Consider the following 16,669-nt stretch of genomic DNA (forward strand, 5'->3'; position numbering starts at 1 on the left):
CAAAATGCTGCACCCCACAAGTTTAAAGGGCTGTTTGAGGGATAAGACTTGGTTGTAGGATTAGGGATAGAATTAGGTTATGGTTAGGGTCAGGGTAATTAAAGTTAGGCATTTAGTTGTGATGGTTAAGGTTAGGGTAAGGGGCTAGGTGTGTGTGTGTGTGTGTGTGTGTTCCAGCTCGTAAACGTTAAGCTCGCAATCGCTTGTGGAGCTTTATAACTCCGAAAAGGCAGATAACCGCAGGTTGCAGTTTATCTTATAATGGATACTTGTGTTTTGTTATTTAAACAAACGATTGAGGAAATAAACTTGTCCATGAGTCTATTGAGAGACTTCCAGCTGACAGTGGGGTCTGTGAGCGTCCCTGGCCGGCCGGCTGGCGAGCGAGCAAGCGATCCCGGCAGCCACCAGCTGGCTGTCACGTCACTGTGCAATTGGCCATCAATTTTCGTAAAACTGCCAATATTCAAACTCTACACAGTTGATTTCTTAGTTTCCAGTTGTTAGCTGCTGCTAATATGGCAAACTCCCGATCCAGATTCTAGAATCGTTGCTTTTCCTTGGGTTCCCGGATGTTAACACAGAATTTGAAACATTACATTTTGCAGCTGAATTTGGCCTGTTGAATTTGAGGAAGTTGAAAATGTATTAGTTGAATTTTAAACATTATATTTTGCATCTGAATGTGGTATATTGAATTTTTAACATTGCATTTTTGATTCTTAATTTATGAACTTCTGAAAATTTGTTGTTGAAAATTTGAAGAGGAAAATTCAGAGGAAAAAAATGCAGATACATAATTTCAATGCAAAATATTCAATGCTAGAAATTCAATGTTTTTTTTATTTCAAAATCCGATGAAACAGATTTACTTCCATAGTTTTCCCCTGGACGTGACAATTTGCTCAGCTTGTTTTAAAAGGAACATGCCGACTTATTGGGACTTTAGCTTATTCACGGTATCCCCCAGAGTTAGATAAGTCCATACATACCCTTCTCATCTCCGTGCGTGTTGTAACTCTGTCTGACGGCCCCACAAATAACAACATCACATAAGACACAGCCATCTTCTAACCGTAAACATACTGGGAACTATATTCTCAGAAAGGCGAAGCACTGCTACTCTCTGCTCCTCACCACGGGGCTTCTCAGGCAAATCACTCTGCCCAAGTAGCAGAAGTAGCAGTGCTTCGCCTTCTGAGAATATAGTTCCCAGTATGTATACGGTTAGAAGATGGCTGTGTCTCATGTGACCTTGTTATTTGTACACGCTGTGACTATACAAATCACAACATGTAAATAGGAAAATGTTGGCGTTATTTTGTCACTTATTGGGAGCAGTAGGCTAGATGGAGCCGGTTACCTCCAGGATCTGTGCTAAGCTAGGCTAGCGGTGGGTGCGTCAGACAGAGTTATGACAAACGGAGATGTGAAGGGTATGTATGGACTTATCTAACTCTGGGGGATACGGTGAATAAGCTAAAGTCCCAATAAGTCGATGTGTTCCTTTAAGGGAAGACAAACACAAAGGACAATATTTTCGTATGGCATTTTTGCAACTATGCACCACAGTAGCAAAAAACTAACTTTTAGGAAAGAAAATACTGAAATGCCTGAAAGCATTTGACATTTTTATTTTGAGTTTATGCCCTGTAAGGTAGTTGAACTGTTTGTATTTAAATACTTAAAGTAGTGGAACTACTGCTGAGAGCACATTAACTGTCAGCTGGTTTTTAGAAGGTGAAAACAGCAGCAATGTCGGGCAAAGTCTCAGCAATAAAAGCAGTTGTAATAAGTTGTGACAAGTCAGCACTTAAGGCAGTCGGACTTTCAGTTGAAGTGTAACGGTGAAGACCCATTTTACCGCTCATCTCATACACAGCACAAACAACTCACCTCGTCTTTTCAAATGCCTTCACTGTCGTGTCACTGGCCAGAGAGCTGACCAAATTGACAATCTCTGCTAAGATGGAAGGCAGCAGGAAGTGCGAAGCCATTTCAGCCGTGCACTGCTGAATGGAGGGGCAGCCTGTTTTCCAGCAGCCGGGTCAGAAAAGAGATAACAGGTTGAAGAAAGAAAAAAAAACACCTCAGAATATAAAACCGCTCATTGTCAGCTAATGCAGTCTTTCTGATAGATTGTCTCCCATTCTGGCAGAAAATATGAGACTTAAATAACACTTACCAAGTTTAGCCATGAAAGTGATCCATGGCTGGCAGGTAACCTGGTAGACGGGGTGTAGAGTGCCTGCATCTCCCTCCTCCAGCTGATACATCTGCCTCCTACATAGCCAAAAACAACACCCATAGTGCATCAGGGGATGTTTACAGCTGCTGTAGCACCAACAGACATGAGCTGTGAGGGTTTAAAGGCTTGTTGAGCATTGTCAGTAACAGTAACACAGGGATTTCTAGGTCAGGGGCAGAGGTAACTCATGACACGGCTAACCCATGGTACTCAGGGTTTCCCCCAGAAAAGTTGTTAAGCCCGGTGGCAAGTGTCATTTTTCGACAACGGTCCAGCTGATGGCAGCGTTAATTTAGAGCCAAATAGTTTCTGTGCTAACAGAATCACGGACGGAATCGCAAAATTGAGAGTTTAGCTATATAAGCTATAAGACAGATTTCATAGGGCCCTACATTAAGTCACTGCTAAAAGCTAACTGGATATTTGAAAATGTGATTTCATCTACGTTTGCAACTGAGCTGCCCCACTGTAACTGTAGTTTAAAAAACATCTTTAAAATACGTACAAATAATTCCTAGTGGCTTGGTCCTGGTGGGGGGCAACTTCGGCCCTGTGGGCCACCAGGCTTGCAGTACACTGGTGGTAAACCCAGCAATACTGTATTAGTAGTGCGTTGTACACTTGTGTTATTAGCAATTTGATTGCAGGCATCCTTTCAGTCTGAGAACATCCAGATCTAAACCTCCTGGTCTAGCTTTCGAGATCAAACCCATCACCACAGAGAAGAACCTTATACGTGTCATGACAGTGCCTCTTCTCTATGCATATTCTGTGACACAACTCAAAAAGAGCCTCAGACATTACACCGCAGCCCACATTAGCTTTCCAACTGATGTTTCCTTTTGTTTTCTTCTTCTTTTCCAGTGTATTTGACAGGGACAATGCTGATTGATCAACAGGAAACTGCATGAAAAAAGGCCAACTTCTATCTGTTGTCCCTGGCCAGATGTTACATATCATGTTACAATAAAAATAACACGTGACAAACTTTAGATATAGAACATAATAAATATGCAAACCATACAGTACGGGTGGCTGGAGGTAAAACCCACATGAACGTCTCCTTGGCTTGCTGAACGAGCTACCAAGTAAAGAATCCACCAGGGAAAAAAATTCCCCCGCTCAGGTCAGTTTCCAGACCAGATAGCTTAGTAGCTCTACAGCTGTAGCACTTTTTTAACATTAAAAACCTGCATTGTGTCTACCTGATTAATGTGTCTCCAATATTCACACTCCTTTAGCTCTGGTTTCGGTCTTCACCAACTCTTTAGTAAAATATCTGGCGCTGCAGCTACTAAATGTTCCACTATGTTCCCCAGCTAAATGTGTCCGTCTGCTGTTTGGTTGCTGAATACAGTGTTCAGTGCCCTGCCCGCCCACTCACACCTCTATTCCCTCTTTGTTATATAAAAATAGTTTTAATTGCAAAAACCCTTTCGTGGTCAAATCTTTCAGCTCTAGCACCCGTTGGTAATAACTCAATGCACTGATGTTACTGATAGAGTTGCAGTTATACTCTACCTCTGGGTCTGCTCCATCTCCACAGCCAGAGCTTTCTCCTGGCTCCACTGCTGCTTGACGTTCTCCGTCTTGTGTCTTCGTCGTGTTACTCGGCCCTCCTCTCCTCTTTCTTGCACTATGTCGTCAGTTGTCTTTGGGCTCCCGAGCTCGGATGAATCTGGCTTACTCTGCAACAAGTTGAAGTCACAAATAACAAATATAAGCTCTGTGTGTAGCACTGGCTCATTTGGAGGAATACAGCCGAAAATGTAAGCACAGGTATCAACAATAAGGGTTGCCCGATGACTAGATAAAAGCCGCTTTGGGCAAGTAAATATAAAAACCCACTTGCCCGTTCGGGCATCATCGTATCATAATCATTTGATTTGAATGTGCCGTTGGCCAATCAAGATATGAGTTGGCGCTTGATGCTTTTGACGTGTTTTCAACATCAAACAGCTTTCAATGTTTTTTTTGTTTGGATGTTTTTTAATTTATTTTTTTTAAGATAATTTTTTGGGCTTTTACGCCTTTAATTTTTGACAGGACAGCTAGGTGAGAAAGGGGAGAGAGAGGGGAAGACATTCAGGAAATCTTCACAGGTCGGATTCGAACCCTGGACCTCTGCGACAAGGCATAAACCTCTCAGTACATGTGCGCCTGCTCTACCCACTGAGCCAACCCGGCCACATGCTGACGTATTTTTTCTTCGAAGTTTGGCAAAAGTTGGCAAAAAATACGTTTTAAGATGGAACATGATAGTCAAACACTATTAGTAAACATCATAATTTAGGACAATTCTAAAACTCAAATATTGACTCACCAATTCACCACTAGAAATAGTTGGCTAATGTTATTATTAAAACAAAATTTATTCATCTTGTTTTTAGTTCGATTTCTTGTTTAAAATTATTTTCTTTATCATCAATTTATGATTTCATCATAATTACAAAACTGTGAAAAAATCTATAGTTATTCCAAACTCCGTACTCATATATATATATATATATATATATATATATATATATATATATATATATATATATATATATATATATATATATATATATATATATATATATATATATATATATATATATATATATATATATATATGGGCTGTCAGTTTAACGCGTTATTAATGGCGTTAATTCAAACTCAGTTTAACGCCATCAATTTTTGTATCGCGAGATTAACGTTCTTTCAGATCTAGCTAGACCGGAAGCAAAATTACGAATCCCACTATGGCCACGCCAAGACCCACCCTACGAAGCAGCTCGATTGGTTGCGGTTAGGCATTTCACCTCGAGTGGTTAAGGTTAGGATAGCCGATTGGTCAGGGGATAGGACCTGAACAAATGGGGTTAAGTTACCTTGGACGCCTGGCCAATAGTAGTGATTGAAGGGCGGGTATTTCACAGACCGGAAACAAAACAGACACACGCCGCGGCCGCACACACATTTGGGCTTGTGAGCCGCGTAGCTAGTAGGCTTGTCACAGCGATTATCTTCGGAGCGAGTAGTGACTCTAGAGTCATAGTGAGAGAACCAAGGAGTCTCCCCTGTTCTTTCTGACCACGGTGGGAAACCTGGAGCAGGAAAGGTTACCCCTCTCCTTGAGTTTATGGAGAAGGACAACCAGGAAATGAGTCGGGGGAAACTGTCTATGGGGAAATGCAACGCTACCAAACTACGCCGACGGCAGTCGCTATGACGACCAGCCACGCTCGCCTCAGGCATGAGGCAGTACTATCTGCAATGGAAAATGGAGGTAACAGTGTTACATTGTGTGACAGATTATTAGCTCCAAGTGTGAATGTTAGTGTGAAATTGAACACTACTTATATATATATGCCAATGTGGTTTTACCTGGTTTTACCTTGTTGTTTACCTGCCCAGGGACTACAGGTGGAAATTAGCAATTGTTGCTATAACCTGGCCCAAGACATATTCTCTTGTTTAACAAGTTTAATGTTTATTTGTGCATTGTCCCTGTTCCAAATAAATCAATTTCCATTGCATTTCCATTCCAATAAAAAAAATTTGCACAAAGCAAGCCAATCCACTTTTCCATGTTGATAAGAGCATTAAAATGAGAAAATATAAATGGGAAAAAAGAAGTCAAGGGACATTTAAAATAGATAAAAATGTGCGATTAATTGCAATTAATCGTGAGTTAACTATGACATTAATGTGATTAATCGCGATTAAATATTTGAATTGTTTGACAGCAGTAATATATACCGTATTTTCCGGGCTATAAGTCACACTTTTTTTCCTACTCTGGCTGGTCCTGCGACTTATAGTCAGGTGTGACTTATATATCAAAATATATATAATTTAACATGTTTTTACATGATAATTCATACTGAAAACATTACCGTCTACAGCCGCGAGAGGGCGCTCTAGGCTTGTGACAACTAGAATGCTACTTCTAAAGACAACTGAGAAAGAAAAGAGATAACAAACTGCAGGTAGTAAAATATGCAGCCGAAAATGGTAATTGAACAGCAGAAAGATAGTTTGAAATGAGGGAGAAACTTGTGAGGGACTGGCGAAAAGGTGACTCTTACTGCAACGAAGAAAACAAAGAAAGCTAATCGGCTAATCGCGGGCTGAAAGCAAGATGGCCAGAGCTGGAGGAACGAGTCGGGAGGGGCTTGTCAACGGTGCAGTTACGTCTCCATGCCCTGGTAGTTGTTCTGTGTGCTATTGTATAGTTCAATAACTGTTAATGTGTTACGTTAACATACGTTAACACCTACTGTATTCAGCCTGTTGTTCTGTGTGTAGTTGACAGATGAAAAAAAAAAATTATTCTAAATAAATGCGACTTATAGTCCGGTGCGACTTATATATGTTTTTTTCCTCTTCATGACGCATTTTTTGACTGATGCGACTTATACTCCGGAGCGACTTATAGTCCGGAAAATATATATATATATATATATATATATATATATACACACACACATACATATATACACACACACACTCAAAAGTTTGGGGTCACTTAGAAATTTCCATTCCCACTCCATTATAGACAGAATACCAGCTGATCTGAGGGGCTGGCTGACCTTTAATGCAATATCTACATTGGCCCTTATCAGCAACCATTCATCCAATGTTCCAAAGGCACATTCTGTTTACTAATCTGATTTCATTTTAAAAGGCTAACTGAGAAAACATTGGAGAACCCTTTTGCAATTATGCAAGCACATAATGTAATCTGAAAACTGCTGAAAACAATACAACTGATCTCAGCGGCAAGTGACCCCAAACTTTTGACCAGTTGTGTGTGTGTGTGTGTGTGTGTGTGTGTGTGTGTGTGTGTGTGTGTGTGTGTGTGTGTTATGTATGTATGTATATATATATATATGTATATATATGTATATGTATATATATATATATATATATATATATATATATATATATATATATATATATATATATTCCTTCAGTTTAGAGGTTGGCTTATAATTGTTCAAGATATTTTGGTCCGTTGGTGTTAGAATATTAATGTTAAACAGGCAGTGAGTATCAGAAATGTACAGAAAACACTGTGAATAATATCATGAGGTAGGTAACTGTTGAAGTTATTCTTTAAGTCAGCAAATTTAAAGAAATCACAGTGTCACTATAATATTACTTTAAACCAGTTATACAACCCATTTACAATAATACGTCCATGCATATTGTTTTGAATTGTAATGTAGCCAATGATTAGGAAACACAGATTTCCTCGATGAAAGGCTTCCTCAGGAGGAACTGACCTGAAGTATGTCCCAGAAGCTGCGACGGGTGCTCTTGCTGGTGGGTGTGGTGGACTCGGGCGTGGCGGTCCCTGTCCCGGGGGTGCTCCCTACAGGCTGGGTTAAGGTAATAGGAGCAGGGCAGCTTTTAAAGACCCGGGAGCCACTGCTCTGCCTGGGGCTGTCCTTCACTTCCTTCACCTCGGGCAAAGGAATCAGCAGCCCTGAAGACACATTTTAAAAGAAACAAACAAACAACAAGGCAGTTATATCCAAGTCAGGGTTGTCCCTGTCATCATAAGGTTTAGCTGCCGCACCCAAGCCGAATAAAAGACTTTTCTCAGATCTAATGATTGTAGTTGGAATTCTTTAGTAAGTTTTTTCTTTAAGCTTTTTGAGTGTTACTTATTTATGATCTGCTCTAGCTTTTCCAACATTTTAGACACATATATGAAAGTAATAAAAACGGTCCAAAATTATGTGAAAAAGAGACGCAAAACTACCACAAAGAGACACAAACCACCTACAAAGAGACGCAAAAACCTAAAAAGAGACATGGAAATGTCTTCTTTTTTTTTTATAAAAAAAAAAAAAAACATTTTCTTGAGGAAAGACCCCTTAAAAAGGTCCCATAGCATGAAAATGTCACTTTATGAGATGTTTTAAAGTGATGGTTCGGAGTAATTCACCCTAGGGTCCTTTGCACCATGACCTCGAGCCAAACACCCCCCCCTGAAGCTTTTTTCACCTGGGTCTAACATTGGGAGAGTTAGCGTAGAGTAGCGTTATCAGCTGAATAGCTTAGCGCAGGGGCTAACGGACCCACGTTTGTATCTCGGTAGTTACCCCGACTAATCGTCCGAATTATACAACGCGTCTACAAGTAGTACAAATAGGTTATGCTCTCATAAAACGATGGATTGAGTTTGTGCGTACACCAGAAGTTTATGTAAATAACACTTGCCTGCTGGCTTCTGCTCTCTGCTGTTGTTGTTGCTGCGTAAGCCGAGTAGTGAGGGCCGTCTATACAAATACAACACAAAAAGAGATGCAACAAAAAATTTTTTTAATTTAACTTTTTTTAAAGTAAGTGCTGTAGTATAACTAGCAGGAGACAAGTTATAATTGGAGGTAAGTTTGGAGACATTACCTTATTTAATCATTAAATTAATAAATATTTTTGTTGTATCTCTTTCGGTGTTAGTAATTTGTAGACGGCCCTAAGCACTCGTCTAACTGCAGGTAGCAGCAGCAGCAACAGAGAGCTGAAGAGAGCAGGCAAGTGTTCATAAACTTCTGGTGTACTTACAAACTTTCCAATCCATCGCTTTTACGAGAGCATAACCTATTTGTACTACTTGTAGACGCTTTGGTATCATTTCGGCATTATTAGTGGGTAACGTAACGCAAAAAAAGGCGTCCATTAGCCTCGCGCGCTAAGCTATTCAGCTGATAACGCTACTCTACGCTAACTCTCCCAATGTTAGACCCAGGTGAAAAAAGCTTCTGGGGGGGTGTTTGGCTCAAGGTCATGGTGCAAAGGACCCTAGGGTGAATTACTCCGAACCATCACTTTAACATTAATATGCATTCCCCCAGCCTGTCTATGGTCCCCCAGTGGCTAAAAATGGCGATACTGTAGGTGTAAACCCTGAGTATCCTGCTCTGCCTTTGAGAAAATTAAAGCTCAGATGGGCCAATCTTATGAGGTCATAAGGAGCAAGGTTACCTCCCCTTTCTCTGCTTTGCCCAGAGAATTTGGCGAGAGAGAGAGACATTATGGCTTTCAAACGAGCAAAGTGGCAGTTGGTCAAGGCCACACCCCCACCCTCCATCTTGCCCCCCCCCCCCTCCTCAATAGCTACAGACACAGAAATGGCACATACTAAGGAAAGCTCATTGTGGGACTGTTTCTAGTGGCTGTAATTCTGCACCAAGGCTGAATTTCCAGAAAGAGACTTCAGATACAGTATTAGGGGACCACTAAGGTCTATATAAAAGAGACTTTAGATACAGTATTAGAGGACCACTAAGGTCTATATAAAAGAGACTTCAGATACAGTATTAGGGGACCACTAAGGCCTATATAAAAGAGACTTCAGATACAGTATTAGGGGACCACTAAGGCCTATATAAAAGCATCCAAAGAGCACCATGTCATGGGACCTTTAACCCCCCCACCAAATACACACACCTAAGTCTTCCAAAAAGCTAGAGAAAACACTGTAAGTACATTTGAGACTTTGTATTTTACCAGTAAAGAACACATAATATATTCAAGCAGCTACAGTTTTGGTAAAAATGAAAAATGTGGCCCGAGCTGCAGTTCACTGTCACCATCGTCACATATAAAAGTCCCGACACCCTAATATCAGACAATCTCACGTTCTTCAGACGTATTTATATTTGGGTCCATACATTACGTAGTAGTCATTGATCAAGAAAAAAAACTAAGGGAGGTTTTTTTTTGGTGAGGAAACATACGCTGAAAAAAAAATATGAGCTCACCTTTAGCCTCTTCTCTCTGAGCTTTGGTTGCTGGGCAAAGCACCCCCAAACACAGAGGATTGGGCAAGATTTTCAGCTCCATGACGACGTCACAGAGCGCGTGGCGCAGCGCCCCCTGCAGTTTATCGCTCAGCTGTAAGGGGCTGACGTTGCCTTGTTCCCAGATGTCAAAGCGCACATACAGCTGTGGCTCTGTTAGAACACAAGCAGACACAATAGTGATTGGCAGCTTTAACACCTTTGACTCAGTACTCACATAAAACCAACTGGATAAAAATACTGTAAGACAAAGACTCGGCACTAAATAATATTGTTTCAGAGTAGGGCTGCACGATATAAGGAAAATATGTGATAACGTTTCTGAATATCGCAATTACGATATCACTTGCGATAAATAAACAGATATTAGAATGAACTCAATTCTGCTGCTTTCAGTATTCTGCTTATGTACAACAATTTGCTTGTTGAATTTAAAACAAATGAAAGGAAATAATTTCCAACTTTCTTTAACTGAACAAATTGAACTGAAAAAAGGCAGCACTTAAAGGAACACGCCAACTTATTGGGAATTTTGCTTATTCACCGTAACCCCCAGAGTTAGACAAGTTGATACATACCCTTCTCATCTCCGTGCGTGCTGTAAAGCTGTCTGACGGCTCCAGCAGCATCAGCCCATAACAGAACAGGCAGGTGAATGGTTCCAGTAATCCTACTGCTCCGAATAAGTGACAAAATATCGCCAACATGTTCCTATTTACATGTTGTGATTTGTAGAGTCACAGCGTGTACAAAAAACAACGTAACATGAGACACAGCCATCTTCTAACCGTAAACAAACCGGGAACTATATTCTCAGGCGGAAGAATATAGTACTTTGGCAGAGTGATATGCTCGCAGCAAGCCTGTCTGAGAATATAGTTCCCGGTTTGTTTACGGTTAGAAGATGGCGGCTCATGTTTCGCGTTTGTACACGCGTTAATGACTCTACAAATCCAATATATAAATAGGAACATGTTGGCGTTATTTCACTTTGTCACAATTCAGAGCAGTAGGCTAGTTGGAACCAGTTACCTGCAGGATCTGCTTGGGCTAAGCTAATGCTGAAGCTGTCAGACAGCGTTATGCACAGATGAGAGAGGGTAATGTATTCGACTTGTCTTACTAATTTTAATTTAAATAGATAAAGACAGCTTAGTACTAGGGCTGCACGATATGAGGAAATGGCGATGATGTTGAATATCGCGATAACGATATTACTTGCCATATATAAACAGATATTAAAGTGCTTTCAGTATTCTGCTGAAATACAACAAACTGCGGGTTGGATTTAAAACAAATGAAAGGAAATCATTTCCCCAACAACATTCTTTTATTGAACAAATTATACATTGAATTGGATATAAAAGACAGGGCTAAAAAAAGAATGCAATTCATTTCAAATGCAAAAAATCTCTGAGTGTCTATCGTGATATGTCACAGTTTTTCGCGATGTGTTTATTGGGCCAGTTGATATCGCGATGATGATAAAAAAACAAACAAATATTGTTCTGGGGGGAGAGAGGCAGGAATCAACATTCAACTTAAATAAGGAAGCAGCAGCGTTTATGGGAAATGTGGTCTTAATTTTACAGTAGGTCAGCAGTACTGACTTGAAGTTATTAATCATCTCTACCATGGTGTCATTTCTTTCCGAAGAATTTAAAACACAAGCCAAAGATTATCCACATCTCGCCGTGTGTCAGGCACTGACACAGACCTCGCATGCTTCATACAAATATCATACTGCTCATCTTTAGAGTGTTAATGAAAAATAATACTTATGTTCCCGATATGGAAATAACCGAGAAACTAGACATTATGAAGAATTGCCGTTGCCACTTCTGTCCTCTGCTGCTTCCTTCTTACACTTTTCATCAAAATTCCACATCTTGCAAACTTATAATAGTTTGGGTAACCTTCCATTAACATTTTTTAAAAACAGTATACAATAACACATTTGGGGACATGCATTATGATGGTCACTGAACAGTAAGGTTTTAACTAATTAAACCCGCCATTTGAGGATAGCAATATTTGAAATGCCCCAAACCAAACAGCTGGGGTCTTATTTATCACTTCTCTCCTGTTGCAAAACTGACAACACAGTATGGCTAACACTTTATTAAGACAATTATATTAATTAGCCCTCAGAACCATTATTTAATGTTGATTTATGGCCCTGTGATGCAGTGTCACATTGACAAATCTAGCCTCCGGGAACAACAATCTCTTCATATTACACAGTTGTATTCATTTACCAGGAAGATTTACTCGTTCAATTTTAGGGGCTTTTAATATTTAGACTTTAAATTTAATAGCCGGACTGTTACCCATAACACCGCTTGACATTTATGGCTGTAATTAATCCATTTCCAAATTAGTGCAGTTTATACAATAAAATGGCTCCCAGGAGTCGGGGTCTACTTACTGTAACCTTGTAAAGAAAAATAGTACCACACTTCCACGGTAGCATAATGAAGGTCCCTACATGTAAACTGAAGCATTGAGAAATTTGTAAGTGTACAGACAGTTATTTAAAAAGAAAGTTTATAAAGACAATACCGTTCACGTATACAGGCAGGCGCCATCTTGGGAAAACCGTCACGACCAGTCGAACGACGCGTAACCAGTAACCAGTAACATAGCTCAAGCATGGCGTTCGTCATCATTATGCTACTGTGGAAGCGTGGTGCTATTTTGAGCCTGGTTAGTGGTATAGAAATAGCGATTTCTTTTTACTTTACACCCGTGCCCCTACGACTAGCGTTATAAGCTAACTAGCGGTTTGGGCTAAAACTGGTCACATTCGATTAGCATGAAAACATATTCCAGAGAACGGTCGACTCAGTACACGTGTTATTAACCCCTAGGTTTATTTTGCGCCGGATTTGTCCTTTTACATTTGATTTGTATCTGGATATCTTATTTGGAATGGTGCATATTTATTCAGGTGTAAATGCAGACAGCACATCAGAATCAATCAGATCACCTGAAGCACATCTGAAGGCAGCCTGTCTCACATTGGGATCTAATCACAGTCAGGTATAAATGACATGTGTACAGTCGGACCACATTCTCAGAGCAACGGAAAACCAGAGTCAAATTCCTTGCACTGGTACATAAACTTGGCCAATAAAGCTGATTCTGATCATTTCCCTGCATTGGTTCAATAGGTTTACTTTTATAGTACCATACCTCATTATTAGGGATGGTAATTGCATTCATGCGTGAATATGGACGTTCATTTTTGCGTCTTCTTGCGTTTTCTTACATTCAATGGCATTACTGCGTCAAGGCACCTACTGTATTAATTCGTAACCCTGTCATCAGTAAACTGTTCACGTTTACCAACTTGACCAGTGTATTTAGCTTTATACAGGGCCACGAACGGATCAGGCTCAGCTTATACATCCAGGACATAGTCAAACCCTACACCCCAGCCCGCCCTCTCCGCTCTGCATCAGCCAACCTGCTTGCTGCGAAGGAATACACCTGAACACACCTCCCTGTAAGACCAGCACGCCCATGGGCGCACAGATGGCCGCAGGTGCATTTGCCATTTAAACGACGTGGGTACTGGATGGGAAATTGACAACTGCGTCGGTCTTTAGGCTCCGACACACCAACTCGATGGCCGACCGTTGGCAGAAAAGTCAGTCGGACCAGGATCGGTCGGCTCCCGTCTCCCCGAGGTGGTCAAAAAAGTGCCTCGGAACACACCTTAGCGACGCCGACTTGAGCGTACGTTCTGCGCGTGTGAGAGAAGTAATACGTCTCCATAACAGCAAAAAAAACGGAAATGACGGAACATCTCTCTAGACCTAGTAAACACAGAGCACGCGGCCGTCAGTCATTGTTTTCATCAGAGAGTGTTGATAGTAGTCAAGAAGGACCATTGTTGTCATTACTCGCTGAATGGAATGGAAACTACGATGGCTAGTAATAAGAAGATATCGGCGTTGTCAGCTCTTGGGCTCTCCAGTTTTCTCGTGCACGGATTCGCTAGTCAAGGGCTAGCACTCCACCAATCAGATTGGTCATTGAGTCCGACTGCCCACTGGCCAATTCAAGAAGTCAAATCGGCCAAAATAAACGCAGACGGCTCCTCCGACTGGGGACGGCACGGAACACACTGAACAGACTCGAGTCACCGACCTCGCCAGGCTGTCCGACGACATCCGACGGCCGATAATCGGGTTGGTGTGTCAGCGCCTTTAAATTAGCGAAGACACTTGCGTCAGGCTTTGCGCTGCGCCGGGTACAAGATAGGGCCCTTAATCTGGCCTCTATCTACCCATCAAGCATATCACAACCCAAATTAGGTTCACCGGTACCTGAGCTGATGTTGATGGAGTCCACTTTACCCACAGCGGTCAGCTCATCAAAATGGTCTGGATGAAGGGGCGTGGAGCAGTTCTCGGGTCTCTGCAGTGCAGCACAGTCCGGAACTGGAACCTGAAGGGGACGACCATGGACGTCCACAAACGAAAGGGCGATGCAGGCGATACCTGAAAGAGCAGGGGGATATGTTCAAATGAATTCTAGTCTCAGGTTTCCAACTTCTACCTGCCGAGTCACAAATCATTTGCTTTTGTTTAAAATTATCCAAGGGGCCTTGACAGTGAAGCAATTTTCATTTCAGCCTCGGGGTTATTAGGCAAATATCCATTTGTATAACTGGAAAATATAATATTTGGTTTGAATTGCCGTGTCTGTCACCTTATCCTTTAGTTTTGTTACAGCAGAATAGATTTAATATGAGCACAGCAGAACCTAACAGTGAAATTGGGAGTCTTTAGATCCATTTTTTATCCTTTGATGCTTCAGCTCCTCATCACATTTTAACTGTGCCCAAGCTTTACCATAGGGTATAGCTGCCCTATAACACTGGATGTGTTAGCTTTGACATGCTGCTGGGTGTTATTTAGGGATAGACCGATTATCGGCCCTGGCCTGTTATTTGGCCGGGTTTTTTTTTTTGTCAGTTTGCAGATTATCTGTATCAGTGTTTTATTTCCCTGATAACCGATAAAGTTAATGAATTAAAAAGTGGTCTACTTTGGCTCGGCTACAGCTCCGTGTGTGTCCCTCTGCTTCTGTTTCACTCACCACTGAGTCTGACTTAATGTCCCGCCTGCAACACCATCTGACTCTCGGTTACTGGGGATTATGTCAAAAGTTTCTAATTTATTAAATAAAATAATTTATTAAAGCATTTAAACAAAGTTTGGTGTTGGAGTTTGTAACATTCCAAAATCTTAATTTTCACTGTAAATGCATATCGGTTCCAAATATCGGTTATCGGTTTCATCAACTACTAATAATCAGTATCAGCCTTGAAAACCTAGTATCGAACGATCCCCAGTATTATTACACATAATGGGTAGGCAGCGCCGTGCATGCCATCACAGGCAGGAGACAGGGCACCCAGATGCATTTCAGAAATACTTTTTTGCCATTTCTAACAAAACATGCCGCAAAGGAGACATGCCCATTTTTTCTAGTTATTCATTATCGTATATATTTCACCAAAATGATCACATATATCCATTAACAATGAGAGGGAAGCTATCCTGTTACAGAAGCTTTCCAAATGTAATTACTAGCACAGAAACCCATACAGATCACTGAAAGTTTGGTCATAAAAGTAAATAAAAATGAAAATTGAATTGAATGTGCACAAGTTATTAAAACTTAAAATTGCATTAGCTTCGGCCCTGGGGGCAGGAACTGTTCATACCAGCTTCGCTTTTCCACGTTGCATATTAACTTAAAAAGAATTTAAAACAAACTATTTTACATTCAGGGATGCAAACGCATGAATGGTCAAAAAAGAGAGTGGTAATTAAAGCCCTCGCCCCGCGGCAAATATCCAGATACTTACATTGCCACCAACCCCTGCCATCCCCGGCCCACCCCTATAGGCACATAGAGTAAAATGAAATTCAGAAAATCTAAATACACACTAATTTGGAATATTCAATTACATTTTTTATTCCGAAACATAAACTCTAATTAAACTATCTAGCACTTCTTCTAGCTTTGCTCCACAATATGAATACAGATTGATTAGCACTTATTTTGTTGGTAACCGTTGTTGTATAATCACAATATTACACTTGAGGAGGCGTACACTGCAGTGATGCGCCTTTCGGACTTCAAAATGAAACCCTCTCATGTAATATGGCTTAAACAAACGTCAACGTTAAACGCTGAGGCAGTTTTAAATGTTTTAGGATTTCAGAAAGGAGGTTAACCAATATTTTATATTAATCCTAATTTTTGTTGTCAAATTTCAGAATAAAATGCAAAGGAATGTAAACAACAAAGACTTTTTAGTGCAAACTGCACAATGACACAAACCTTTAACAATCAACATTGAACTAATGGAGCACTAACTTAAGTGCAAAGGAGTTTTTGTGAACAACAGTAATAAAAAAAATAAAAAATCTGACACAAGTCACCCAAACTGACGTGAAAAAAGCAGGAGGTGCCGAAAAGCGCGCTGTTTGCATCTCTGTTATTAACAATGTAACATTAGCTCTTAAACCACGTTTCCGCTACATTAGGTCAGCCTACACAACAGTTTTAGAACAAGCTATTTAAATTAATATATGTGCAG

At 40.7% G+C, this 16,669-nt stretch overlaps 1 protein-coding gene across 5 annotated transcripts in view; it reads right to left on the reverse strand.

The window, feature by feature from the left end:
• szt2 (SZT2 subunit of KICSTOR complex) overlaps window positions 1–16,669 on the reverse strand; it is a 165,818-nt gene that overhangs the window by 54,493 nt on the left and 94,656 nt on the right. For all 5 annotated transcript variants that reach the window (XM_039812482.1, XM_039812483.1, XM_039812481.1 and 2 more), the window contains 6 exons: window positions 14,382–14,555; window positions 10,009–10,200; window positions 7,522–7,724; window positions 3,770–3,936; window positions 2,186–2,283; window positions 1,897–2,029 (listed from right to left, as the gene is read on the reverse strand). In XM_039812482.1, coding sequence (XP_039668416.1) covers window positions 1,897–2,029; window positions 2,186–2,283; window positions 3,770–3,936; window positions 7,522–7,724; window positions 10,009–10,200; window positions 14,382–14,555 — 967 coding nt within the window. The remainder of the gene's footprint in view (window positions 1–1,896; window positions 2,030–2,185; window positions 2,284–3,769; window positions 3,937–7,521; window positions 7,725–10,008; window positions 10,201–14,381; window positions 14,556–16,669) is intronic.

This window comes from Perca fluviatilis, chromosome 9 (assembly GCF_010015445.1).
Source record: "Perca fluviatilis chromosome 9, GENO_Pfluv_1.0, whole genome shotgun sequence".
NCBI lineage: Eukaryota > Metazoa > Chordata > Actinopteri > Perciformes > Percidae > Perca > Perca fluviatilis.